The 25,500-nt window shown below is 42.2% G+C and overlaps 13 protein-coding genes across 13 annotated transcripts; 8 read left to right on the top strand and 5 right to left on the bottom strand.

Annotated features, from left to right (window-relative positions):
• Positions 1–391: 391 nt before the first annotated feature.
• On the top strand, positions 392–959 carry SAMD00019534_097640 (hypothetical protein; the record flags this gene model as incomplete). The annotated part of the gene is made up of 2 exons (XM_012895231.1): positions 392–580; positions 651–959. The coding sequence occupies 2 exons, from the start codon at positions 392–394 to the stop codon at positions 957–959; spliced, it is 498 nt and encodes a 165-aa protein (XP_012750685.1).
• Positions 960–1,396: 437 nt separating this feature from the next.
• SAMD00019534_097630 (hypothetical protein) lies at positions 1,397–2,476 on the top strand (the record flags this gene model as incomplete). The annotated part of the gene is made up of 1 exon (XM_012895230.1): positions 1,397–2,476. One exon carries the CDS (start codon positions 1,397–1,399, stop codon positions 2,474–2,476), a length of 1,080 nt encoding a protein of 359 aa, XP_012750684.1.
• A 211-nt stretch (positions 2,477–2,687) lies between these two features.
• Positions 2,688–3,554, top strand: SAMD00019534_097620 (hypothetical protein; the record flags this gene model as incomplete). Its single annotated transcript, XM_012895229.1, has 1 exon — positions 2,688–3,554. One exon carries the CDS (start codon positions 2,688–2,690, stop codon positions 3,552–3,554), a length of 867 nt encoding a protein of 288 aa, XP_012750683.1.
• Positions 3,555–4,572: 1,018 nt separating this feature from the next.
• SAMD00019534_097610 (hypothetical protein) lies at positions 4,573–5,245 on the top strand (the record flags this gene model as incomplete). The annotated part of the gene is made up of 3 exons (XM_012895228.1): positions 4,573–4,875; positions 4,958–5,106; positions 5,179–5,245. 3 exons carry the CDS (start codon positions 4,573–4,575, stop codon positions 5,243–5,245), a joined length of 519 nt encoding a protein of 172 aa, XP_012750682.1.
• A 203-nt stretch (positions 5,246–5,448) lies between these two features.
• Positions 5,449–6,054, bottom strand: SAMD00019534_097600 (hypothetical protein; the record flags this gene model as incomplete). The annotated part of the gene is made up of 3 exons (XM_012895227.1): positions 5,449–5,613; positions 5,682–5,843; positions 5,905–6,054. Coding segments are annotated over 3 exons (477 nt in total), but the record flags the coding sequence as incomplete, so codon positions are not given.
• Positions 6,055–7,998: 1,944 nt separating this feature from the next.
• On the top strand, positions 7,999–9,250 carry SAMD00019534_097580 (hypothetical protein; the record flags this gene model as incomplete). The annotated part of the gene is made up of 2 exons (XM_012895225.1): positions 7,999–8,562; positions 8,726–9,250. Coding segments are annotated over 2 exons (1,089 nt in total), but the record flags the coding sequence as incomplete, so codon positions are not given.
• On the bottom strand, positions 8,093–8,284 carry SAMD00019534_097590 (hypothetical protein; the record flags this gene model as incomplete). The annotated part of the gene is made up of 1 exon (XM_012895226.1): positions 8,093–8,284. The coding sequence occupies one exon, from the start codon at positions 8,282–8,284 to the stop codon at positions 8,093–8,095; it is 192 nt and encodes a 63-aa protein (XP_012750680.1).
• A 355-nt stretch (positions 9,251–9,605) lies between the features above and the next one.
• Positions 9,606–10,029, bottom strand: SAMD00019534_097570 (hypothetical protein; the record flags this gene model as incomplete). Its single annotated transcript, XM_012895224.1, has 2 exons — positions 9,606–9,855; positions 9,935–10,029. Coding segments are annotated over 2 exons (345 nt in total), but the record flags the coding sequence as incomplete, so codon positions are not given.
• Positions 10,030–12,892: 2,863 nt separating this feature from the next.
• SAMD00019534_097560 (hypothetical protein) lies at positions 12,893–14,817 on the top strand (the record flags this gene model as incomplete). The annotated part of the gene is made up of 4 exons (XM_012895223.1): positions 12,893–12,938; positions 13,023–13,140; positions 13,212–14,656; positions 14,720–14,817. 4 exons carry the CDS (start codon positions 12,893–12,895, stop codon positions 14,815–14,817), a joined length of 1,707 nt encoding a protein of 568 aa, XP_012750677.1.
• A 194-nt stretch (positions 14,818–15,011) lies between these two features.
• On the top strand, positions 15,012–16,753 carry SAMD00019534_097550 (hypothetical protein; the record flags this gene model as incomplete). Its single annotated transcript, XM_012895222.1, has 4 exons — positions 15,012–15,075; positions 15,139–15,236; positions 15,294–15,585; positions 15,660–16,753. The coding sequence occupies 4 exons, from the start codon at positions 15,012–15,014 to the stop codon at positions 16,751–16,753; spliced, it is 1,548 nt and encodes a 515-aa protein (XP_012750676.1).
• Positions 16,754–16,843: 90 nt separating this feature from the next.
• On the bottom strand, positions 16,844–18,745 carry SAMD00019534_097540 (hypothetical protein; the record flags this gene model as incomplete). Its single annotated transcript, XM_012895221.1, has 5 exons — positions 16,844–17,398; positions 17,460–17,595; positions 17,666–18,426; positions 18,506–18,614; positions 18,687–18,745. Coding segments are annotated over 5 exons (1,620 nt in total), but the record flags the coding sequence as incomplete, so codon positions are not given.
• Positions 18,746–19,518: 773 nt separating this feature from the next.
• Positions 19,519–24,083, top strand: SAMD00019534_097530 (hypothetical protein; the record flags this gene model as incomplete). The annotated part of the gene is made up of 3 exons (XM_012895220.1): positions 19,519–20,642; positions 20,704–20,886; positions 20,957–24,083. The coding sequence occupies 3 exons, from the start codon at positions 19,519–19,521 to the stop codon at positions 24,081–24,083; spliced, it is 4,434 nt and encodes a 1,477-aa protein (XP_012750674.1).
• A 49-nt stretch (positions 24,084–24,132) lies between these two features.
• Positions 24,133–25,455, bottom strand: SAMD00019534_097520 (hypothetical protein; the record flags this gene model as incomplete). Its single annotated transcript, XM_012895219.1, has 4 exons — positions 24,133–24,336; positions 24,407–24,853; positions 24,919–25,141; positions 25,220–25,455. The coding sequence occupies 4 exons, from the start codon at positions 25,453–25,455 to the stop codon at positions 24,133–24,135; spliced, it is 1,110 nt and encodes a 369-aa protein (XP_012750673.1).
• Positions 25,456–25,500: the final 45 nt, after the last annotated feature.

Here is a 25,500-nt window from a genome sequence, read left to right as displayed (position 1 = left end):
GCTGCCCATCCGACTCTGTCTGCTACTTCTTCTCTAACACTCCTCTCCCAGCATGCTACAAGCTCTTTGGCAACTGCGGTCCAATGGGGTGCCCTTCTGGCCAGGTCTGCATCAAGAACCCCATAGTAGGTTCAAGCTGCGTCGTCCCCCTCTAACTCGATTGACATCACCCAACACAAAGATCTTGACAAGATGGATTAAAAATGGAAATTCCATCAATAAATAGTCTTTATCAACTTGATTGCTGCTAAGGTTAGCTTGGGTTCTGCAGGGTTCAACGGGTGTTGTGGGTGGATTCTTCAAATATTTGTTTTGGAATCCAAGGTCCGACCCGTGATGACCCTTTGCAACCTCCAACATAGTAATAGCGACCAATTAATACATATATATGATGGGACAACAACCTCAGACAAGAGGTGAGACATTGTTTAGGGATCAACAGTACTTCCAGAAACAGATCGAGATTAAGACCAATCAGATGTTGGACAACTATCACTCAATCATAAAGATAGCAAAGGTCAATGAGAATGCACAGAACTCATCAGAGATATACGAAATGGAGACTCGTACAACTAATATAGTATGTTGATCTATTTCATCTTGAACAAGATGATGTACATGTATTTTATACTAACAAATATATTATCAAGTTAAACTCTGCAGAAGCACTGTTAAAGATTGTAGAAGAGTTGAAACAGAATATAATATTGAATGACTTTGTTAATATGACTGAAGAGGTCAGGCTACAGAGTCTTGTTTATCAGAAACAGAATGCAAAGTCAACAAAGTCAATCAAGGCCATCTCTGAGGATATATCACGATCAATTCTAGAGTTGGAGAATGAATATTACAACTCTGAGTATAAGCAACCTCCTTCCTCTTCATCCTCTTCATCCTCATCATCCTCATCAACATCATCCTTCCCCTTTCAATCGATTCAATCATCTTCTCGCATATGATATAATGATCATCATAATCAACAAATTGGTCGATCAACATATGTCAAGACATCCATCCAATCAATCAACGTCTGTCAAGACAGATGATTACATGGACCACAAGAGATAGGTGCAATGATGTGCTACCCTGAGAATCCAGTCATTCCACTCCAGACATTCTCCCTTTCCGTGGCAATCTTGCTACTCTCGGAGTCAGTTCGCACTTGGTTTCGCAAGACCACCGCGAGAGTTGAATAAAATGTGCTTGCTTTGTTGGGGGTAACAACAAGACTTGATTGCTGCTAAGGTTAGCTTGGGTTCTGCAGGGTTCAACGGGTGTTGTGGGTGGATTCTTCAAATATTTGTTTTGGAATCCAAGGTCCGACCCGTGATGACCCTTTGCAACCTCCAACATAGTAATAGCGACCAATTAATACATATATATAATACAACATCTGATGTCTGAGGAGCTAACCCAGTTAATAGTCACCAGAGTTAAGCAAGCAGGTGTCAAATGCTTCTTCTGCGGTACTGAGTTGGATATCTGGGTCTTGGGCAAACACCTGCCCGTGTGCGCCAAACTGTGTTACAATATCATCATTGATATGTTCCAGACTAAAGAATCACAGGAGGAGACTCACACGTTGAGGCTGCGTATAGAGGAGTTAGAGGGAATCATCAAGTCATTATCGCAACAACAACAACAACAACCATTTTTTTTGTTTTTTTTTTTTTTTTTACAACAGCCACAACCAACATCGTTGTCATCAACACTCACGCTTCAGCAAATGAAGACGCCAACCAAACAAGGTGCGGCAGAGAACAATAGAGAGCTGATGAATATCACACATACCAAGAAGTTGATGGATGGAGAGACTAGCAAACAAACCAAGTGCTTCCTGCATTCCAACGTTCGAGACCCAACCAATCCCAACCGGATTATAGTAGAGGCGACTTGCAATTCACCAGAGAACAAGATCGAGAAGAAGATCATTGTCTACTATGGCGACCAAAAAATGATGATGTGCAGTGTTGGACATATTACAAACCATACCAGGTCAATGCCCTATTTGAAGCTTGCTGTACCTGCGATTGGAGAACACGATCCAGAGAAGCCTATCATTGGAGATTCTGTCCAACATTGCCAGAACTGTTCAAAGGGTTGTTCTCGCATCTTGAAGTGTTGCCATCCAGACAGCACGTTTGGCGTCTTTGTATACTTCTGTCGATGGAACTGCCTTGTCGAGTATCTAACCAACAAACGAGAGAAATGGACTCAATGGTGCGAAGCGAACACCGGTATCTCCAGCAGGGCAACGATAGATATCGACGATAATGCGATGTCAACAACTACATCACCACCCATCCCAGCACCCAGCCCAGCAGCACCAAGCCCAGCAATAACCAAACCAGTGTCTAAATCAAAGGCCAAGAAAGCAGCTGCAACACCAACACCAACAACAACAACAACAACAACAACAACAACAAGGAGGAACAATAAGAGGAAGAACAATACCCTTGAAGAAGGTGAAGAATAAATATGCTGCCAGCAAGCTAAGTCCATTAACTGACAAATGCCATACCCTCAACTCTGCACTTACAGATCAATGGTTCAACCAAGATGAAGAGTACACAAGTTACTTCAAGCTCTCCCATAGTCAAGTGTCTCAGCTCTGTGAGAAGCACTCTTTTGAACACAAGGACATGCTCGTCTTCCTCATGAGGTGCCGCCACAACCTTCCCTGGTACATGATGGAGCGTGTGTTCCTATATCAATTGACAATCGCTCAGCTCAGGTACTCATTCACCAAGGTGTTCGATAGATTGAAGTCGTACTGCCATGGGTACTTCCAGGATGTGGTTCACAATGGAGAGCTTCGAGACAATCATGCAGAAATATGGAAAGATGGTATTAAGCACAATGTTCATCTCATTGTGGACGGGTCAGAGCAGAGGATTCAAGTGCCGCCACACAAGACGATCAAGGATCTTGTTTATTCTGGCAAGAAATCAATGTATTCTTTGGCAGTGTTGGTCATTTGCGATATACGTGGCAAGATCGTGTATGTAGGTAAGACAGAGGGAGGCGCCCAGCCTGACGTCTCGCTCTACAAGGATGCTGCACCTAGACTACAGGCTCTGTTCGATGAAGATATTGTCATTCTCGGTGACAAAGGATTCAAAGGAGGTCAGAAGTACTACACCAACACCATCACCCCCAAGATCAAGTCGGCTTCATTGATCGATCATATGGAGTACACAGACAAGATGATCAGAAAACGCACGCTCGATGAGCATCGCCTGCGTCAAGGAAAGGAGGCGACCAAGGTATCTAAGAAGTTGAAGGCATTGGAAGCCAAGGTCACCAAAGAAGGATTCGATGCCGAGCGTATCCTGAGAGAGAAAGATGAGAGCAATCGAATCAAGAAGGTGAGGATCATCATTGAGAATGTCTTTGGAGAGATGAAGAAATGGAACATATTGTCAGACACAATCAGATCACTTGGCGACCTTTCTGACAACATTCAACGACACAACGCACTCTGGACAATTATCGCATATTTGACCAATATGTTCCACTCCTTTGGACGAGACGACGATTTCTTTAAGGTCTAATTTATCATACAACAACAACAACAACCACAACAACAACTACAACAACAACAATAAAAATATAAATATTTAATTAACATCAGATAAGGTTTGAAAGGGTTCCCCTTGCTGTTCCAAGGGTTGTCCAGGGTCGAACCAGCTCGAACCCAAGGATTGAGACCGCTGAAAAATGAATTCTCTGCGTAACCTTGACTATCCCCTGCAGAACCTTAGCAGCAACCAACTCTCCTCCCAAAGGGCATCACAGAGACGCGCACTCAAGTCCGCAAGGTAAAGAAACAAGGCCAATCTGTTAATTGTGCTACATTAGTTATTTGATTGATTGGTAAAAATATATACATACACAAGACATTCAGCTAGAATACACACAGGATGGGAGACGCTTCGAATCTATTGAAACAGTCTTATGTATTGGTACAACAGGCTACGACTCATGATAGAAATGGAAACTACCAAGAGGCTTTAAGATTGTACCTTACTTCATTGGAAGGTTTTGTCAGTGCCCTAAAGAGTATGTCTTATACTTTATTAGATCGATTGATTGAATGATTGTGATAGATTGAAGTCTAACAAACAACGAACAATCAAACTTAAGTTGAGAAGAATGAAAGAGTTAGAGCTACATTGAAACAAAAGATGACAGAGTATATGGATAGAGCAGAGACTTTAAAGGATATTATAGAGGGAAGACAGGCTGGGCATCATCATGAACCGTATGAATCATTCATTATAATCACTATGACAACATCATGATGTTGGATATCAATACTGACCCAAACACTTTGAATCAATGCAATGTAGATGCTGTCCCACCGCACAAGGATCAAGCGTAGGTGAACTTTCATTACCAAGTGTACCAAATAACAGTCTAATATTACCAAGTGTACCAACATTCCAACCTGGAAAGAGTAAGCAAGCAACTCATTGAATGGACTGATTGAAGGGAGCAGCAGACCTAACATCGTTTATCATAGACGATTATGTAGTACAACCAACAGCACCTATCATTGAAACACCTTATATGCCACCACATCAACAGGCGGGTCGCCCAACACAGACAGTGTTGATACAGAAGATCAATATCACGTTTGGACAGACTGGCTGCAGCTATGACACACTCTTTGGCAAATACCTGGCTGGTGCCACAGTTTACTCGATCGAAGATCCTTACATTCGCGTCAGACATCAGATTGAGAACTTTGTTCGTCTCTGTGAGCTCATCGTCAAGAAGTCCAACAACCAAGGACGTCCTGCACAGATCAAACTTACAACCTCTACCGAATCCCCTGCACAAGAAGAGGAAGTTAAGAGTAGTTTACAAACGGTATGATTGATAAGTTTGATTGGATTGATTGGATTGATTGAGTGTAGACTGTGACTAACCAACCCATCAACCAAACTCATAGATCAAACTGAGTCTGATGGAACACAATATACTGTTTGATTATGGATTCTCATCAACACTTCACGACAGATCAATTGAGGTTAACAATGGAATAATGATTCGACTGGGTAGAGGACTGGATTACTTCCAGAAAGCAAATTCGAATTGTTGGTATGTAATGATTGATTGAATGAGTGGACTTGGATGATTCACTAACCTCATCACTCACTCCACTCTTTGTAGCATTGGATATCATGATATGGACTTTAGACCTTGTATGGAAACGATCATTGAGATTTATAAGATATAAGTATCCACTTATATGTGTATAGTAATAATAAATTCAAACTACTCCTATGTATATGTTTGTTGGGTAATGTCATGGTTCAACCTTTGACAAATCCTTTTATAATATATACAATGCGTAACTGGTCTATTCAAGACTTGTCCATGGACTGGTTTGATTGATTCAAATAACTAAACAGCTGTGACTAAGTTGACTTGACTCTACCTTTAGAATCCAACAACAAGGTCAACATAATCAGAGATATCCTTTGGAATGGTCATGTTTCCTTCTCTTCTAAGGATAATATCGTCAGCATTCTTTGAATCTGGGATTCCAAACTTGTGAATATGAGTATGGAACAGCTCTTGAGCCTTGGCAATTGTTGTTGTGATCTAAATATGATTAACGGATTGATTGTTAGATATGATATGATAGATCATTCAATCCAAATGAATGTTACCTTCAAGTTGTCCCCCTCCTGGCGGGCATCTAGTTGATGATGTGATTTCAAGTACTGGATAACACGATCAAAGTTCTCTTGGGATGGTCTTGTCATCTTCTCCACCTCCTCCTTTGACTTGTATTGTCCATAGTGCTCACTCTTTGGATCTGAGGTCTCCTTCAACTATACAAATTTGTTGTTTAAGTACATGGACTCCAGAGTATATTTAACAAATACTTACTTGTTGATCAATCCACTCCTTGTTTCTCAACTTCATTACAATTGTAAAGGTGATCTCACGGTTTGGATCAGCATTACCCAAGTCCTTGGTGTATTTAACAAAGTGAGGAGCAGACATTCTTTTGAAATAATTTATAATTATGTGTATAAGTTAGAGTAAGTAAACAAATAAATATGTATGTAATAGATAATCAGTTTAAATTAATAAGAGACAATGATGATGAACACTTACTCCCCTCCTATCTACTCTCTCTCTCTCTATTCGTAGCCTTCATCCACTTCCAGTCATTGTCTCTCTCACACTCACAAACAAACAAACACATTAACACCGATATGAAATGATAGACTAAATGAAGTGAAAGACATACTATTATTCCTGACCCAAATAGAATAGATGTTCATTCATTTGTTGAGACCTATTTGTCCATGGATGCATGTATAAAATTATGTGTATTAGCTGTATAAAGATAGATGATCTGTCCACACAATAAAGGTATCCTACTTTGCCCAGTCCAGTCTTTGAAAGGTCAAGAGATGCCTTCATTTGTTTGTTGTTGTAAAGGGGTGTGGTGAACATCAACCAACACACCCTTCTCTCTTCACTCTTTACTTTAACACACAAACACATACACCTACCTATGAATGAATAAATGAATGACCCCCTTATTTGAATGGGTGTGTAAGTCGGCATTGTCTGGTTGTTGTTGGATGTGGTGGCTGCCCAACAACCACATTTGACGACGATAGCCTGTTGTGTATTGCTAACAAACATCCTTTCTCTCTCTTCCCCACAACACACTCATTGTAATATAGAAGGATGGGGCAGAGTATGTACAGATGGGCCTGAAGTACTTTGAATCGAATCAACTCTAATCTAGATTGTGTCACAACTCCCATCCTTCAACAAGTTACCCACAACATGATGTCCTCCAAGGTGTTAGACGCTTGAGATAACATGTCGACGGGTCGCCACAGCAATGTCGGAGGAGGATGTCTGGTCAGCTTCACCACTATCAGCACCGGTCAATTGAGAATGAAGATCAAGTAGAGATTGCTTGGTGATCAGAAATTGTATCCCCTGTCAAGATGAGTACCAATGGCCTGGAGCCTCCCCATGCACTATGAGGTTCGAGCCTCATTTTGTAGAGTGTTCATTGATCACCTCTGGCCAAAACCCAGTCGCTTGGTAGCCCTGGCTTGTTGGTTGGTTGGTTTGAGGAACGTGGTATCACAGCACCCTCTTAATCAGCAAGTTTGATTGGATGACGGTATGGATGGCCATGATCACTGGCGAGCCCATCAAACATTCGAATGTTTGAGAACTTGACTTGGTTGACGCCCTGAGACTGCAGAACTATTAGAGTGTGCGATGCGATGTTGACAACGGTAATCAAAGGGCGACCTAGGTATATACATACTTATATCTTGTGAGTGTGTGAACGATGTCGTTTGGATAGATACTTACCCTACCCTACCTCCATACTACATACTCCAAAGAGTACTAACTATCTTACTTTGTAACACATGATATTGTGTTTAATAATTGATTGATTGAGTCAGTCAATTGTCAACGGCAGAAGTCAAACAAGTAATTATGATAGATATAACCAATCAACCATCTTTATCATACTTTATAATAATTGTAGACAACAACTTTGATCAATGGTGTTTGAACCTACCCTAGACTCACCTACTACCTATCCATCAATCAAGAAAACAATAATAACAACAGTGATCCAGTATTTAACTCATCCATCAATTGATTATATAACATTCAAGTCTCCGCAATCAACAACCATTGGTCAAATGTGATCTTGGTATCAATATTCATTCATTCATTTGTCAATAATACTATTAATCAAACAATCAATCAAACATGTAAAGTATCCAAATACAATTATCAAATATGTTTGATACTTCCATTACTGACATACATTGAATCATTCTTAGGGAATACATTAACCAACAACAACAACAATCCAACATTAATAATAATATTAATAATCAATCTGGATCAATTCCAATTAATTATCAACTTAAATATGTACCCAAGTATTCACCATTTGTTGATGGATGTAATTTCCAAACAACACCAATGGATATCAATCATAATAATCAAATGATTCCATCAATCAATGGCAACAACAATACCAATGCATATGTTATCAATCCTAATATTGGTATTGGGGCTATGGGATCACCAATGCCAATGTCTCCAGTATTTCCCCAAATACCCCAACTTCCACTCCAACAACTACAACAACAACTACAACAGCAACAACTTCAGCAACAACAAATGGTGCTCCAACAATTGCCACAACAGCCTCAACCTTATCCACAACAACTTCCTGTACAATCTCAACAATTCCCTTTATCTCCATCAACCTCAACCATCCCAAATAACCCATTCCATCATCATCTTCAGATGTTACAACAAATGCCAATGGCCTATATTATGGAGTCTGGTAGTGCGGCCACTCCCCATAACAACACACCTGTATCAACACCGGAACTTGTCCCATCCAACCAAGGTACACCGCCATCTACCCCTCACTCCAGTCCATTCAAGACCTCCGATGGCATGCCCATGGTGCCACCCTCATCCCTAGGTATCCTGGACAGTCCACGACTGGAGTCATCCTTGACCCAGCCCAACAAGTATGTTTACATCATTCACAATCAATCACCTCAATCAATCACTCACTCATCACATTCAATCAAATAGGACTTCAGAGATACCATGGTTCTGTACAGCCAGTGAACATAGTTCCAAGTCCAATGGCATACCATTGCCTAATGTGTATACATCGATCAGTGCTCCAATGTTCAGGAACTTCTACCATAACATTGAGTTCTATGTGGCTGACCCTGAGGTACAACTGCGCTACCAGAACATGCGCATATACATTGCAGACACTGTGGGTTACAGTGGCAATGCCAAGAAGTTCATCAACAAGCCACAGATCAATGAGACTGCCTTGTGCCTGGATGCCCAGGTGCTCGATTGCCAGTTCAACCCGCTGGGCCAGTGTCCCTTTTGCAAGGAGTACTTCCAGTCGCGCTTCTACTTTGCCAATAACCCACAGTGCAAGGAGAAGTTGGTGTTGGTCAAGAGCAACGTGACGACCTACCTCAAGAACGGCTACTTCTCTGCGCAGATCAAGATAATGTGTTGCTCCAAGCATCATAGCAACAACAACCTGGTGGTGCATCTATGGTTGCGTGACTGTCAGACTAATGAGGTGATTTGTTCTGCCGCCATGTCCTCATTCATCAAGCAGTGGAAGAGGAGCAAATCACCAACGGCCGCCAGCAACAACAACAACCAGAATGGTATCATCATCAGTTAACTTACTGGAGTGATTGATTGGTCCATCCATCTTGGATGTGCCCCCTGTGTATGTATGTGTTGAGGAGGCGGAGGTCAGACTGGCTCCCTCGGCCTTTGAATGTGTCATAGGCTAGGCCTATTGATGCTGTTGCTGCTGTTGTCTAGACCACCAATGTATATTATAATGTGCTATACTCTCTTTCTCTCTCGTTGTGAGCCAAACAACTCGCTTTTGTACATCAATAAACAATCCTCCTGCTTGCTGACTCAACAGCATTGCATGTATATATCCTTGTTAATAAGAAGTGTATCATCATTGTGTCTGTAGTCAGTCGATCAAGTAGGTATGTAGGAAGTCATTGAAGATGTATATAACAAATAAACAAAGGATGTATTGTGTTGGCATGGCGATCATGCATGCCAATGAATGCATCTCGTCCAGTTCTTTTGGGGGAGTTCGAACAAACACACCGTTTAGAAGTAGGCAATTGGGGACTCAGCAGTCTGGTTCTCCTGGATGGAGTGCAGGGAGAAGTGCTGGTGCAAGTCTCTGAAGATTCTGACGTGGATGTATCCATGCTCAGTCTGAACCTTGACAAAGAAGTTGGTTCCGGCAACAGTCTAATAAAGTCATTGTGTTGTTGTAAGTTAGTATCTATGTTGTATGTACACATAACAACAACAACAACAACCAACATACCTGGGTGGCGTATGAGACTGGGACCAACTTGCTGGCAAAGTGGGCAAGCTTTGGGTCAGCCTTGACGGCAGCGACGGCAGCGTTGGCATCAGCATCAGCTGGGTGGGTTTCCTTGATTCCTCCGAGAGTCATTTCTTATTTGATTGATTGATTAAAGTGTGTATAAGTAAGTAATATAATATATGTTTGTGAAGATTAAACAAGTAATGTAATGATATGAATGGAATGGAATGAGTGAGAGTGTGGGGAATGGAGTGAACCCCAAGTTTGGGATCTTCACTTTCCTGAACCCACCTCCACAAGAATGAAAATTTATTTTTAATTATTCTTCCACTCCAAAATCAGACAAAGATATTTTTTAATTTAGGTGAATGAACTTCACCTGCAAATATCATCACAACTTTGTGTTCATTCATTCACGCCACACCTCTTTTTTGTTTGTTGAACACACAATGACAACAACAACAATGAATAATGATAACAATGATAATATTTGTGTGGTGAGCAATCGAGATTGTTATCCTACAATTATAATCAATGGTATGTTGTAGACTACACAACATCTTAATTAATTAAAAATGTTAGGTGCTTAGAAGGTCAAGCAAGCAAAGTAATGCAAGAAAGTAAGCAAGTCAGACAGGCAGGCAGGCAACATACAGACTGGAAGACAGTAGACTAGACAGCAGACAAACGAACGATCAAACGTGATCATATGATCACTAATCCAGATATATATATAAGGTGGATGGAGTGAACTAAGTTAGTTCACTTCCATTGTCGATAACCATACTTAACGAACTCTCACACACTCACTCAAACAAACAAACAAACACAACTCACACACAGACAGACCAACTCAGTTCATTGATCAGGTGTTGGTTGATGAGTGTGATGGTTGGGGTTGTTCAATCAAACAACGATTCTCTGTTCTTTTGTGTTTGTGTGTCCTCAGCTCATCGCTGCTGATGTTCCGTGGGATCTCTATATCCTCATGGGTAACAACATCGATGAGTATATGGAGGGACATGAGCAGAGATACACACTCTCACACACACTCAGGTATACCAAAGAGTGAGAGATATATAACATTCAACAACTTTAGGTCATCGATATGTGTACTCTTGTATGATGGACCGGAAAGGACGACAATGGAATGGTTGTTATGTTATAACCTCTTTACTGATTTCGAATTCCACACCTTCACATTCTAACACATACATATATGTTGTTGTTGCTATTGCCATGCTTCCAGCAACATCACCTTAAGGTAAACATCAACATCACTCAATATCAATCAATCAGATCATGATCAAGTTATATTTTTTGGAAATCAATCCATTGATCAAATCAATTCAAATAATTTAGAACAGGAAATCAATCAATCAACCAATCTCAAGAACTTTGAACCGGCAGCAATCACCTTGACAAAGACGACCACTCCACATCTCATCCCGACCCAACCATCAATCAATCAATCAATCAATCAACAACCAATCTCAAACCATCAGTCGTCTCCGCTCGACACTTTGATCAATCACATAAAGAGACTCTTCCCAAGTTTGTTTTGAAAAGGTAATAATAACATCATGCGCTCACACCCAACACACGATCACAAATACAATCACAAACATAACGATGTTTTTTCAACGTGGTTAAATGAAGCTTTGTCTGAATGGATGCGGCCTCCGCCTCACCCCCCTCCCCATGTATCCATCCATCCAACCAACCACTTGGACTATATTATTATTACCCACCAATCTAACTGACCTGGGATGGATGTTCCAGTCGAGGGAGTAACAACGGTCTGGGTCTACGCGAGTGTAATAATAATCAATCACACAATTCATATCCTTTCAATTCCAATCATTCATTATTATTATTATTATTATAGTTTGACCATTAATTATCTATATCTCTCAAATACGTATTCAACAACATTATTATCATATATCAAACAATCAAACAATCAATCAATCATAGTAGTAGGTATCATGATACTCTCATATTAGAGTGAATATCTAAACACATAATCATTTAAAGTTTAATCGAATCAAGTACTGTTGCCCATACCCTCTAAACATATATACATGGTCGACAACAACACCTAATAGATAACCCCGACACCACTTCCCCCTCAACCCATCAATCAATCATTATGTATTTATGTGTGTGTTTATGTGTTACCACCACTCTGATCAGATTCGCACTCCCATCAAACTCACACTCACACTCACAATCACTCATCCCAACCAACCTATCACCAAAGGTGTACACGTTCATTTACGAACATTCACCACACTCACCTCACTCATCACACTGCCATTGGAATGATTGATTGATTGACAGATAGGATCACTGGCATCCAGGCTGGATGGCTGGCTGGCTGGAGTTAGTTGGATGGTGGAACGGCTTGCACTACATAGCCACTACCCATTAGCAACATAAACTTTATGTTATATATGTCTGCGATGTACGCGTATGATGTGATTGATTGATTGTTTGTGTGCCACCATCAATCAATCAATCAAGATATCTGTTGCAACTGTTGTTGTTGTTGTTGTTGATTATTGTTATTATTATTGTTGTTGTAGTTGTTTGTTTGTGTTGACATCCATCATTCAGTCCATCCATCCATCAGTCAGTCAGTCCTTCAATCAATCCATCTAACCAACTGACCACCAACCAATCAATCAAACATTCATATCATATCAGTCATCAATCAAACAAGTCAAACGTACTTACAGATCATTTGCGGTTCAAGTGTAGTTAATAGCAACAGACAACAACCAAAGAAAGAAAGAAGGAACAATAGCAACAACAACCATCAAACAAACCTCACAAGTGATCATCGATTAGATGTTGTTATAACAATCATTCAATCAATCACACTCAAATTTATATATATTATATATATACTCTATTTATTTATTATTATTATATTATTATAATAACATGGACATGGAAAGGACCTTTATCGATAGACATCTATGTCCAGGTAATTCTGGTATGTTTCCAGCACATCCAGGATGGAATCATCCAACTCCCACTCACTAACTCAATCAATCAATCAATCACAATCAATCAATAGATGCTGAAGGATTACCAGATGGTGCCAATGCATTTAGGATAAATATCGATGACTTGGAGTTTGGACCAGAGATTGGAAAGGGCGCCTATGGCAAGATATTCAAGGGAGAGTACTTTGGGTATGTTATCTCGGGTCCCCGAGACAGGTTAATGAATATACTTGTACTGATCCAACTCTTACCATTAATAGTACACCAGTTGGCATAAAGGAGATATCATTGTCACCAAAGGAATCACATTATAAGGACATGGTCAAGTTTATACAGAGAGAGGTGGCCATGCTTAGATTCTCTCATCCTAATTTGGTCCAGTTCATTGGTATCGCAGAGCGAGCTCAATGCATATATATAGTGACAGAGTTTGTTGCCGGAGGCGACCTGGCATACTATCTGTTCAAGAACAAGGAGAGCAACACACTGTGTCCAACAACACCCGAGCAGCAACAATATTGCGACAGACTTGTAAACAAGAGGATGAGCATTGGAGGTGCGAGTGATACACTGGCAGGCGACAACAACAGCACAGAGAGACTGGTCAACATGAGTTGGCCACTGAGGATAAAGATTGCGTATGACGTTGCATGCGCCATGACTTATCTTCACTCGCGACAGGTCATTCATCGCGACTTAAAGTCCACCAACTTGTTGGTAGGCGAGAGCTGGAGGATAAAGGTCTGCGACTTTGGCTTTGCCCGCACTGCCAGCCCACTCAGCAAGGCCAAGCGCATGACAATATGTGGCACGGACAATTGGATGGCTCCAGAGGTGATGCTTGGCGAGGACTACAATCAAGCATGCGACGTATTCTCTTATGGCATTGTGTTGGCCGAGATCATTACAAGACTGGAGATCACTGGATTGATGAGACCATTCTCACTCAAGTATGGCCTGGACGTGGACGTCCTCCTGCCTCTGATCCCGAGGGACTGCCCGCCCCCATTCCTCAAGCTGGCGTTGGACTGCACTGAGTACGACCCACTGAAGCGACCCACATTCAAAGAGATCACCGAGCGACTAAAGAGCTTGACCAAGCGCCTGTCTCCCGCTTCTCCAATCCTTCCACCACTGCGCATTTTGGCTCAAACTCCGCTCAGCTCTCCCTTGCTCTCGCCACGTCTGATCAGACGGCGCCAAGAGGCTGCCTCACCACTGTCCATCTGTGACGACGAGTCAGACATTGAGTCGGACGACGAGTCATCCTACCACCTGGAGCTCGAAGGTGGCGGCGGTGGCGTGGGATGCTTCAGCGGCCGCTTCACACTGACACACAGCAACAGCAGTGGCAACCTTGTGATCAACCCGGTAACCAAACGAATGGGATACATCTGTACCGATATAGAGGTGTCATCAATCACACCACCCTACGTCAGCAGTCCCAATCGTCAATCACCCGTCCACTTCTCACCAGCATCGATCAGCTCGGCCACCACATCAAAGTCACCATCACCATCCAACCTCTCACCATCACTCAACCAAGGTGTCTTTGTTCAATCACCTGGACAATGTAGTAACAACAACAGTAGTAGTAGCAGTAGTAGTAGTAGCAGTAACAGTAATAATAATAGTAATAATAGTAATAGTAATAATAATAGTTTGTTACTCAAGTCACCAAAGGCCAGATCACCACTCAGACATAGTATGATATCAAATGATATGATGTATCAATCGACAATCACATCATCATTTGGTAACTTTATAGTTGACAAGGATCACATTGATCAGTTGTCATCCTCCTCAATATGGACACCGGTAGTGTCAATAGGAAGAACAGCACTTCTAAACACACCATCATCATAATAGTGACAAGTAGTAACATTACAATACCTTCCTCCTCCTTCCCTTTTCGCCTCCTCAATCTCGATCATCACATGTAAATAACATCGACACAGATCACATCACTGGACACTCATACCAGACAACAACAAGTTCACATATGTATACAAATAAACTACAATGATCATAACTCCATCAAATATATGTCACGTGATTGAATGAGTGTGAGGTTGGAAAAGAGACGTTCGAGTTTGCAAAAAAGTGATCAGTTCCAGGTCTTTTGTATGTCCATCCAACAATCAATTAATCAATCAATCAAACAATCTAACAAACAAACAATGACAGATATAGAAAGAGAGTTCTTACAACAACAAGGTTGCGCATTATCATTAGTCAATGTGATAAATGTAGACCTATATCAAAAGAAGAATGTATATCGTTATGTAAGTGAAACCTCAATCATCTTATAAGTATACTAACTTTACTAACAAATAATATAGTTCCCTCTATTCTATAGATTGGTGAATTGTGAATGTATTATAATGAGTAGTACAAAGATACATATGGAGGTACCATTCAGCACAGTGCCCAAGCTGCGAGAGGTCTATTTGAGGAACTGTGTGTTTGTAGACAAGCAAACATTGTTTGACACTTTGCTGTCTTTGAAAAGGGTAAAGACTCTCCAACATATATGTCTGGAGGGTTCGGTGGTCGAGCCAAAGAATCATCCCATTGATATTGCAACTATAATACCAAGGGACTTTCCAAACTTGATATATTACAACTTTAAAGGTAAGTTGGGTCTGACCAGAGAGAGGTCCATCATTCTTGGAATGTAGTCAACACTCATTCATTCATTCGTTCAGAGTTAAAGAGTAGGAGGCAAGAACTTGAACTAAGCAATTGGGATAGGGAAGAGATTGAAAGATTGAAGGAAAAGTACCAGTTGAGTGATAAAGAATATGACAATAACAACAACAACAACAACAACAACTACATGAATATTAAACATGCTCCAGGAAGAAGTCCATCACCAACTCCGACACCAGTTCCAGCTCGAGCACCAACTCCAACTCCAACACCAACTCCAGTTCGATCTCCAACTCCTACCCCCTCCAAACCAATTATTAGACCAACTTCACCTGCTCCACAATCTTTGGCCTCATCAGCATCATCACCATCAGCAGCTGTTCAATCTAATGCTTCACCAACTCCAATCAAATCGAATCTTAGACCTACTTCACCTGCACCTCAAACATCTCCAACAACAAAAGCATCAAAGTCTACCATACCAGTTACAATATCCAAGGTTTCTTCATCAAAGTCGACTTCCCAAGTTTCTTCAAATAATCAAACCACCTCCAAACCAAGGTCGCCGACTTCAACCATAGTATCATCCAAACCAACTACGACAACATCGCCATCTAAACCAAGATCACCAACCTCAACTATTGTATCATCCAAACCTACTACTTCATCGTCTACATCATCCAAACCAAGATCACCAACCTCAACTATTGTTTCTTCCAAAACAACAACTGCTTTTAGACCAACCTCACCAGCGCCACTTTCCAACAAGCCAATCATTAGACCACCATCCCCATCACCTACCTCTGCCAAACCAGTCTCGAGTTCTAGAATCTCGACCTCTTCTCCTTCATCACCTGTCACATCCAGGATCAAGTCTACCACCTCATCAACTCCATCTTCCTCGACATTATCAAAGGCAACATCTCAACCGGATGCCCCACCATCTCCAATCAGACCAAGGGCATCAACTCCAGTATTATCACCAGACATTAGGTCCAAACCAAAGATGATATCACCTTCCAAGGAGAGCAAAATGTTGGCAGACTCATTGAGTATGATGATCGATTCATTCAGTCTTGAAGAGATTGAAATGGTCCAACAGCTATTGGAACAAAAGAAGAAACAGTTGATGTTGGCGAATGGCCAATAAACGATTTAGTTGGAGAGATATTACATTCATTCATTCAATCATTCATGTATGTATCAGTCAGTCAGTCCATCTATGACCAATCAGCTATCTGTCATGTGGACCCTTAATGATGTCCTTGGAAATGGATAGCCTTCGCCAGAACTTTGGGCTGTCCAAGGCTCTGCTAAAGATGGATTTCGGCTCTACCTTGGGTTGATGCTCTGCCACATACTGATCGTGCTCCCTGATCAACTGCTCGACATTGGTCTGACGCAACTGGTCCATGATCTGATCGTACTCCTCCTTTGTGATGATCAGATTCTTGCGCAGCTCATCTTGCTCCTCGTGTGAGAATCCAATCGTGGCAAGGTAGTTGGGCACTGATCCATAGGTTTCATCCACCCAGCTGAGCATATCGGCCATGATGTGGCGAGGCGACTGTACAAACTCATCCTTGGTAAGGCCGACCTTGATGAAGTACTTTCTCATCTCGGCCAAGTGTGCGGCTAGGTTGCCCCCTGACTTGGAGTAGTCCTCCACGACCAAGTCACGTGGCACACCCAAGCAAGACAGCAACAAAGCTGTGACCATACCAGTCCTATCCTTTCCAAGTGAGCAGAAGTACATAATAGGATAGTTGTCCTTGTTCTTGAGTATTCTGAATATCTGAGTGATTGATTTAGTAAGTATCAATGGACTTGGACATGAAATGTCAACTCCAACTTACAGTCAATATCTCCTCTTGAGTGTAGATTAGGGTTAGCTTGTACATCTCCAGCATGCCAAGATCATTGAGATGGGTCATCAACAAGAGTGCACCAACTTTGTCATTGAACAACAGGTATCTCGATACCTTGCACTTACTATATATGTTTGTTTCATTGATTGAGTTAGTGATTAAAAGAAACGAATGACTGAGTAAAAGACACTAACAGTTGGGCATTGGGTGGCGCAGTTTGGTAGACACCTTCCATGAACATTCTGTTGTTGACTAATGGGATACAGTATCTCTTCCTTTGTGCACCGGAGGAGTGTCGCCTCATCTTGGCCAGGTCGGACTCTGGCACATTCCTATTGTATATCCTCCAGATGATGTTGTTTCTCTGCTCCTCCATGAACTTCTCCTTGATGCCCAGACCCAAGGCAGTTGCATCAATGACAGTTGTTGTAGTAGCAGTTGTAGTAGTCGTTGTCTCTGACACATTGATTGTAGGCATATCATTGATAATCTGATCAACAGAGCCATCTGTATGTGATTGTTGTAATGGCGACGACTGTGAATGTGCCAACGACTGTGACTTTCTCAACTCAACTGTTGATGAAGTCGTTGTAGTCGTTGATGATATGACAGATGTGATGGTTTGAGGTTGTTCGGTCGATAATCTTGGACTGGCATTGAATGAGTTGATACTCCTGTTGAGTGGAGACTTGATCTGATCACCCGACTGACCCAGATGTGATATACTGTGACGTCTTGATAGCTTGGGAGCAGGAGGTGTCTCTGGGGCCTGTGGTGTCACAGTGAAGTTGTTCGACTCATCCTTTGGTGAATGATTGATTGATTGACAACCGGTTGAAGCGGGGATAGATATACTCTCCTTATCCTCCTTCTTAATTGCAAACATTAAGAAGTTATCTTCAAACCTCTTCAAAGGTGATATAGTCTTATTCTCCCATGATGTCCTAAAGTCAATCTTCACATATATGTATGATTATAGGTTGAATTGGTCAGCTAAGTCATCTAACTGTTCTGTCGTTCCAAGAAATACATACTAATGTCTTTATGGACAGTGCTTCCAACAACCAGAACTCATCACTTAGTGTTGCCTTTGTTGGTGATGCTGTTCTATTTACTGCACCTGGACGAATAACCAATTTACCGCTAATGATAAGTTATATTAGTATTTTGTATACAAATAACTATCAATTTATAATAAATAAAACTTACTCTGAACCTTGAATAGGCATTCCACCAAGATTTCTAAAGTTTAAAACTGCTTCCAATTTGATGGCTACAAATCATGGTCAATCATTAAATATTAGTGTTATATATTGAGGAGATATAAGTTTCAAACTTACAATGGTCAGGAGTAACATTAACATTTGAGGAACCTACAACAGGCTCCATCTCCTCAAATTGAGGAGTTAATGAATTAGTCATTTTATTATTATTATTAATATTTTATTTGATTATCTTGTTTGTAGATAAATAATTGTTATATATATTATGCGTCATTCATGCTTTAGTGAATGTCTATCACTATCGTCTAACAATGAAGTACTCACAGACATAGTCTATGGAACTAAAGAATCTTAAAATGGTAATGTTCCCAATTAAATCGATACCAAGTGTGTATTGTGTTGTTGTCGTTGTTGTTCAACATTGTGGTGGGCTAGGACAAAGGGTCGACAAGACAATGGTCATCCTGTCTCCCACCCACCAACTTGGTTGTCTTAAATAGGTAACGATTTTATACAATTATTAAATATTATTGGTTAACCTTTATCTCATCAGTCCAATAAACTATTTTAATGAGGTGATCATACATCATCATACTTTATCATTATAATTATTATTTATTTTGAAATAAATATTTATTTGTTCAAGTGAAGTTCGAAATCATAGGGATGAGCTCTTCATGGGGTTTGATTCAAGATCATCTTCCTCAAAGTTGTTTATGCAAAGATTGTGTAATATATATTAGTGATAGTGATTGATTGATTGATCGATTGATCGATAATATATAATGTCTTCAAATGCATTATTTAGTAGTACCAATGCAATGATGCAACAACAATCATCAACAACACAGAATACACATCAACAACAACAATATCAACAACCAAAGTTAACACCAAAGATATTACCAGGTAGACTACATAAAGATAATAGATGTGCTTCAGATTGGAGCTGGCAGAATCTGTTGGCCTATGGCTGTCATAGTCATGTGGCCATCATCGACCCTGCCTATCTCAATCTCGTTCAGACACTGGACGAACATCGTCATAATGTCTGTTTGGTGCGTTGGTCACGCGACACCATCAGCGGCGCCGTCAAGCAAAGCGACGCACTGGCACAGCAGCAGCAGCAGACAGCAGCCCCCGGTATCGACCACTATCAGCTCATCGCGCCAATGGCCCGTCTGGCATCGGCAGACACAGGCGGCACCATTATAGTATGGGACGTCCTGGCGGGCAGCGTGATCCAATCGTTGGGTGCCGAGCATAGATCGCCACACCCCGTCAGGGATCTTCAATGGCACCCAGAAGACAACAACCTGTTGTTCTCAATCATGGGCGGTGCCATCACTCTCTGGTCTGTAACCAATGGCTCGCGAGTATGGCGTCGGGATCTCTGTGACGCACCCTGTGTCTCGCTACAAGTCGACCCATTCTGCAACATCACGACAAAGCTGTTGGTGGGCGCGGCCAATGGATCGGTGCACTCTGTCTGTGTATCTCCGTCGCCCGATGAGGACTCTGAGCATGGTAGCAGTGGAATCAACATCAACTTTATCAATCGAATAACAAGCAAATTGCTCCCGAATGGGTCTGGCTACGCGGGTGGCAGTATATCCACGTCTCACCAAGCATCGACCTCAACTTCATCTGGCTCAGGCTCAAATAGTAATGGACCAAGCTTATCATTATCATCAAGTAGCTCTTCAACGACGACATCAAACAACAACAAACATGTACAAACACCAACTGATCTTATAAAGATCATCTACTCACCAATCACAAAGAACTTTGTCTACTACGTCTTCCCTCGCGAGATCATCGTGCACGACATCACCTCCAATCAATCATTTGGCAGCACAGCACTGGATCGTTCGAAATCCAGTTTCAACATGGTAATCCTATGTCGAGAGAATCCAAACCTAATGTTCTCACTTCATGAAGATGGAAGGTATGTCATATCTTGGCCTGTATCCCATCCGCCACCCATACAACTAACACATCAACAACAGCATCACATCATGGAGCAGGAAGTATATCGATGTGACCAACACTCATAGTTATGAACAACTATGTGTCTCCGACTTGTCACACTATCACATGAAGAGCAAGAAGAAAGGTCTGCCACTCTACTCAATCACACATCATCCATTCAACGAGCAGACCCTACTCACTATCGGTGGAGATGGTATAATGTATGTATGATTGATTGACCATGTCCCAAGACTCACTTACTCACTCATTCAATCACTCAATCAATCGAAGTTGGAAATGGGACTTCACATCAGAGATGTTATCTGGTGGCGCACAACAGTTCTCAGCAAGACTGAGTAGTCTGTCGGTAAAGCCATTGAATGGCGTGGTTAAGCTTGGTGCATCAGGAATGTCAGACTCGATATCATCCCCAATCTCATCAATGGCTGTATATCCATTCGCCAATCGCAACAACATGTCATTGTTGGCAATTGGTACAGTCAATGGTACGATTCAACTTGTCAACGCTACGACACTCAAGGTACAAAAGGAGCTATTCATCTGGCAGCAGCCTGTATTTGGTCTGCGCTGGGCCTCACCTGGCCGAGTGATTTGCTACTCATACGAGGAGGTGGAGACAGGCAAGGTATTCCACAATCGATTGGCATTCGTTGATCTGCGCTCGGGTAGGGTGCGCGAGATACGTCAGGTGGCCGCCAACGAGACGGCTCCCATCCGCGGCCTCAAACTGTCCAACTCTCGCAAGTTCCTCGTGGTACTGGTGCGCGACCGTCCCTTTGAACTATGGGAGATGAAGCGATTCACTTGTCTCCGCTCATTCAAGGCCTTCTCACATGTCACCGGACTTGAGTGGGTGCCCTCGTTGGAGGACAGCGAGGTGGCCATCTCCCAGGACCCCACCAAGTATGAAGCCAAGGAACAGTTCATATTCTTCACATCCGATAGCACGCAGATCAAGTGCTGTACGATCGAGGGCAACTCCGTGACGCTGAACGACATGCCCATGGAGGGCTTCTCGCCACTCAGTGCGCTGGGCGGCAGCGTGACACCTCAGCTCGCTCACGCCGTCAAGCGCGACCTTATGGTGGCAGCCGATGTCTCAGGCGCCATCAACGTGTGGAGCAGTGAGAAGAAGCGATTGGTCTCATCATTCACCACGAGCAAGGCGGCCATCAAGAAGATCAGGTTCTCGCCCTCGCCAACAAGCATCGAACTGCTCGTTCTATTTGTGAATGGAGAGTTTGGAATATGGGATGTGCTGGCGGGCGTGCGCACCGCGTCCGGCACTTACTTGTCCGAGCGCGACATCAAGGTTCTGGACATTGAGTGGCTGTCCGACTCCAACCCAATCGTCGTGGCCTCGGACTATTCAATTCGTATCCTGGACAACTCGCTCTGCCTCTCCAACTCGCCCGTCAACAACACCATTGGAGGCAGTTCGACCACGTCCACAGCCAACATATTCGAAGCGTTCCTGTACTCCCCGCTACTCCTCTCTCCATTCTGCGCGCTGCAGCTCAAGAACTTGTTGCACGCCCAACGCTCCTCGATCCAAGCCGGCGCAGCCAACGAGCAGAATGACGCAGATTTGAACAAATCACAAGCGACCTCAATGTTGGTGATGGACCAGTTGGAGAAGAACACTCGATTGCTATCACTTGTGGACGAGCGTCTGTTGAGCTACCTTGCAGGATGCACTACAGCCGAGGGTTGCCTGGCGATCGCACAGTTCTTTGGCGATCATCACATGATCAAGTTTTGGAGATTGGTACTCTTTGCCCTACAACGTTATAATGATCGCACACCCTGCACATCATTATATAACACAGAGATCATGACATATTATAACGAGCTTCCATCCAAACCACCAGTGCCAATCAATGAACCAACATCCACAGTTTCATCGACCACAGCCACTCCTTCAACCTCAACAACTCACCCATCCACGACATCAACGGCAACAACTTTATCGAATAACAATGCTGCTGGTTCTGCACCTGGCTCACCGCTGATGGCCACACCGACAAAGGATCAATCAAACAATCCATTTATCAACCCAACTCCATTGACAACAACGACCACTACAACGAATGTACAGCAGCAAAGCACACAGACTCAATCACAACCTCATCCACAGCCGCATCAATCACCACAGCAGCAGCCACAAGCAAAGAAGTCATTTGCCTCGTTCTTTGGAGGACTGACACAGGGTCTGACTTCAAAGGCATCAATACCCAACAACAACCCAGCTCCAAAGAATGATCAGACAATGCCAAAACAATCAAACAACGTGACTCCTACACCAAACAACATTACCTCAGCCACTCAATCCACCTCACAGAACCAAACATCATCCTCCTCCAACCAAGCAACATCCTCGACATCCAACCCTTTGGCAGCATCTCAAATGTTCCACTCAGTGTCATCACAGCTTCAATCACAATCACATTTTGATTTCTTGGGAGCATCGACAACGATGGCAATGACAGCATCAACATTGAGCAGCAGTGGAATCAGTCCTGCATCATCCTCGTTGGCATTCTCTGGTGCCGTGAGCTTTGCTCCAGCCACAGCTGGGGCCTCATTGCCAGTCTATTACGACCTACTCACAGAGCCATCAGTGTTGAGATCGTCAGAGCTAGATCGAGCGGACATGCACGAGCGCAAGAAGCCTGATGCCGAGCTGACACGTAGATTGATCGATCGTAATATATCACTGGGACGATCACATCGAGCCATCAACCTCCTGCTGGACACCACGCCAGACCATCCCGACTTCTACATGTTGGCAGTCAAGGCTAGTGTCATTGCAGCATCGATCTCACAAGAGTACTACCAGAGCACAATGAAGTTGTTGGCCAACAACCTTATCGCCGTGGGCAAGCTGGATGAAGGAGTACAGTTCCTTTGCCTCATTGACAAGTCATTGGACGCATGCAAGTATCTGCAGGCGGCTGGACGTTGGAATGAGGCTGCCATGTTGGCCAAGACTAGTCTGCGCGAGGAAGAGTACATGGTAGTGTACCGAGCGTGGGCACTGCACTTGGTGGAGCTGAAGCGATATGAACAGGCAATCGAGATACTTTTGTCAATGGGTGACTTTTGTTCTGTTATCCAACTGCTCTACGAGAACAAACAATACGATGAAGCATCACATCTCATTGAAGCATGTGAGCACCATTTTATAACAAACAACGAGGATGGCAACAATGATGATAGTGGCGACCTTGGATACACTCCAATCACTCAACTCACAAGTGGATTCACAATGAAGCAATTGGTGCAGATCATATTCAAAGAGTATGGCAACAATCTTCATCAGATGGGCAATATCCAAGCATCACATCACTATTGGAAGAAGTGTGGAACAAGGTTTACATCATCATCATTCCAGTAAAGTATATATACATTTAATTGTAAAACAACAACAATATTAGAACTATTTATTACAAGAATGTAGAGAGGTACTCCACGGTGGCCCTATCAGACCATGACTTCCAATCAGTGTAACTGATGAAGCCCAGATGACTTCCTCTCTTGGACATTGCCATTATAGTGTTTGGATTGTTCTTGATCTCTCCAAATGGAAGTGTCGATATATTGTACAATGGATCATCCTCAGCATTGATGAACAGGATAGGTTTGTTCAACTATATGATGAAAGTATGTGTTAGATATGATAGAGTTGATTGTGAGGTACATCAATATAATAATACTAACCTTTGGAATATGTTTGTTTGTGCTTGCTTCCAAGTAGTAGTGCTTGGCTGACTCATATCCAAACATCTTGTGTGTTACCAACTCATCGAGTTCGTAGGTATACTTGGCAGCTTGGATCTGCTCCTTTGTGGCATACTTGTCAATTCTATCACCAAACTTGTAGAACAACTTCTTGATGCTGGTTGCCAATCCCTGACCATAGATGTATCCTCCAAGGAATGAGTTGCTCAAGTGCTTCTGGCTCTCGTACAAACAGAATGGGTTTGAGATTGAAACATGAGCCAAAAATGGAGAGTCATGTCCGTGAGCACTCAAGTAGTTGACCATGATCACTGATCCAAAGCTGAATCCAACAACAAACAATGGTGCATTTGGTATCTTGGCCTTAATCTTCTCAATGACCAACTCCATATCATCAATCTTGGTGCCACAGTATCCAACATCAGCCTACATTTATCAAAAGAATGAAATTAGAATATTGAAGTATCAAACGGTTAAGTATTTATACATACAGTAACTTTGTTTCCAGCACATCCTCTGTTGTTGAACACTACTGTGCGATATCCTTTGGACTCGTAGGCATGATGAGCAAGGTATTGGATATAGGGCTCGTGGGAACCACCCGTCAATCCATGACATACCAAGATAGTTGGAGTGTCCTCGGCAAATTCATTTCCAAAGTCGAACCAATCAAGTGATACAGTACCACCATCTACTGGATTAACGACATCCTCTCTATAATATAATAATAATAATTATAAAATTAGTATGATCGTATATATTTATGATTTGGAAATTGAATTAGATAATTACCTATTTCTTTTCAAATTCAATCTCTTGATCTTGTAGGTTGAGTAGTAGACCATAACATGTGGGTTGTATAAGTAGTATGGAGGGTCATAGGTTGCGGCATTCTCTACCGATGGTGCATCAACATCATCCTTGCTCTCAACTTCATAATCAGACTTCCTGTACAAGGATGGACAAAATTCCAATCTGTTGAGATGCTCCTCATTGGTCTCGTCAAAATACAGTTTAATTTGTGACATTATTAAATAATTATTATGATTATTAATATTCCTTGGTTTAATTAT

This window comes from Acytostelium subglobosum (assembly GCF_000787575.1).
Source record: "Acytostelium subglobosum LB1 DNA, scaffold: scaffold23, whole genome shotgun sequence".
Taxonomy (NCBI): domain Eukaryota; phylum Evosea; class Eumycetozoa; order Acytosteliales; family Acytosteliaceae; genus Acytostelium; species Acytostelium subglobosum.
This window is presented reverse-complemented; position numbering and strand designations above follow the sequence as displayed.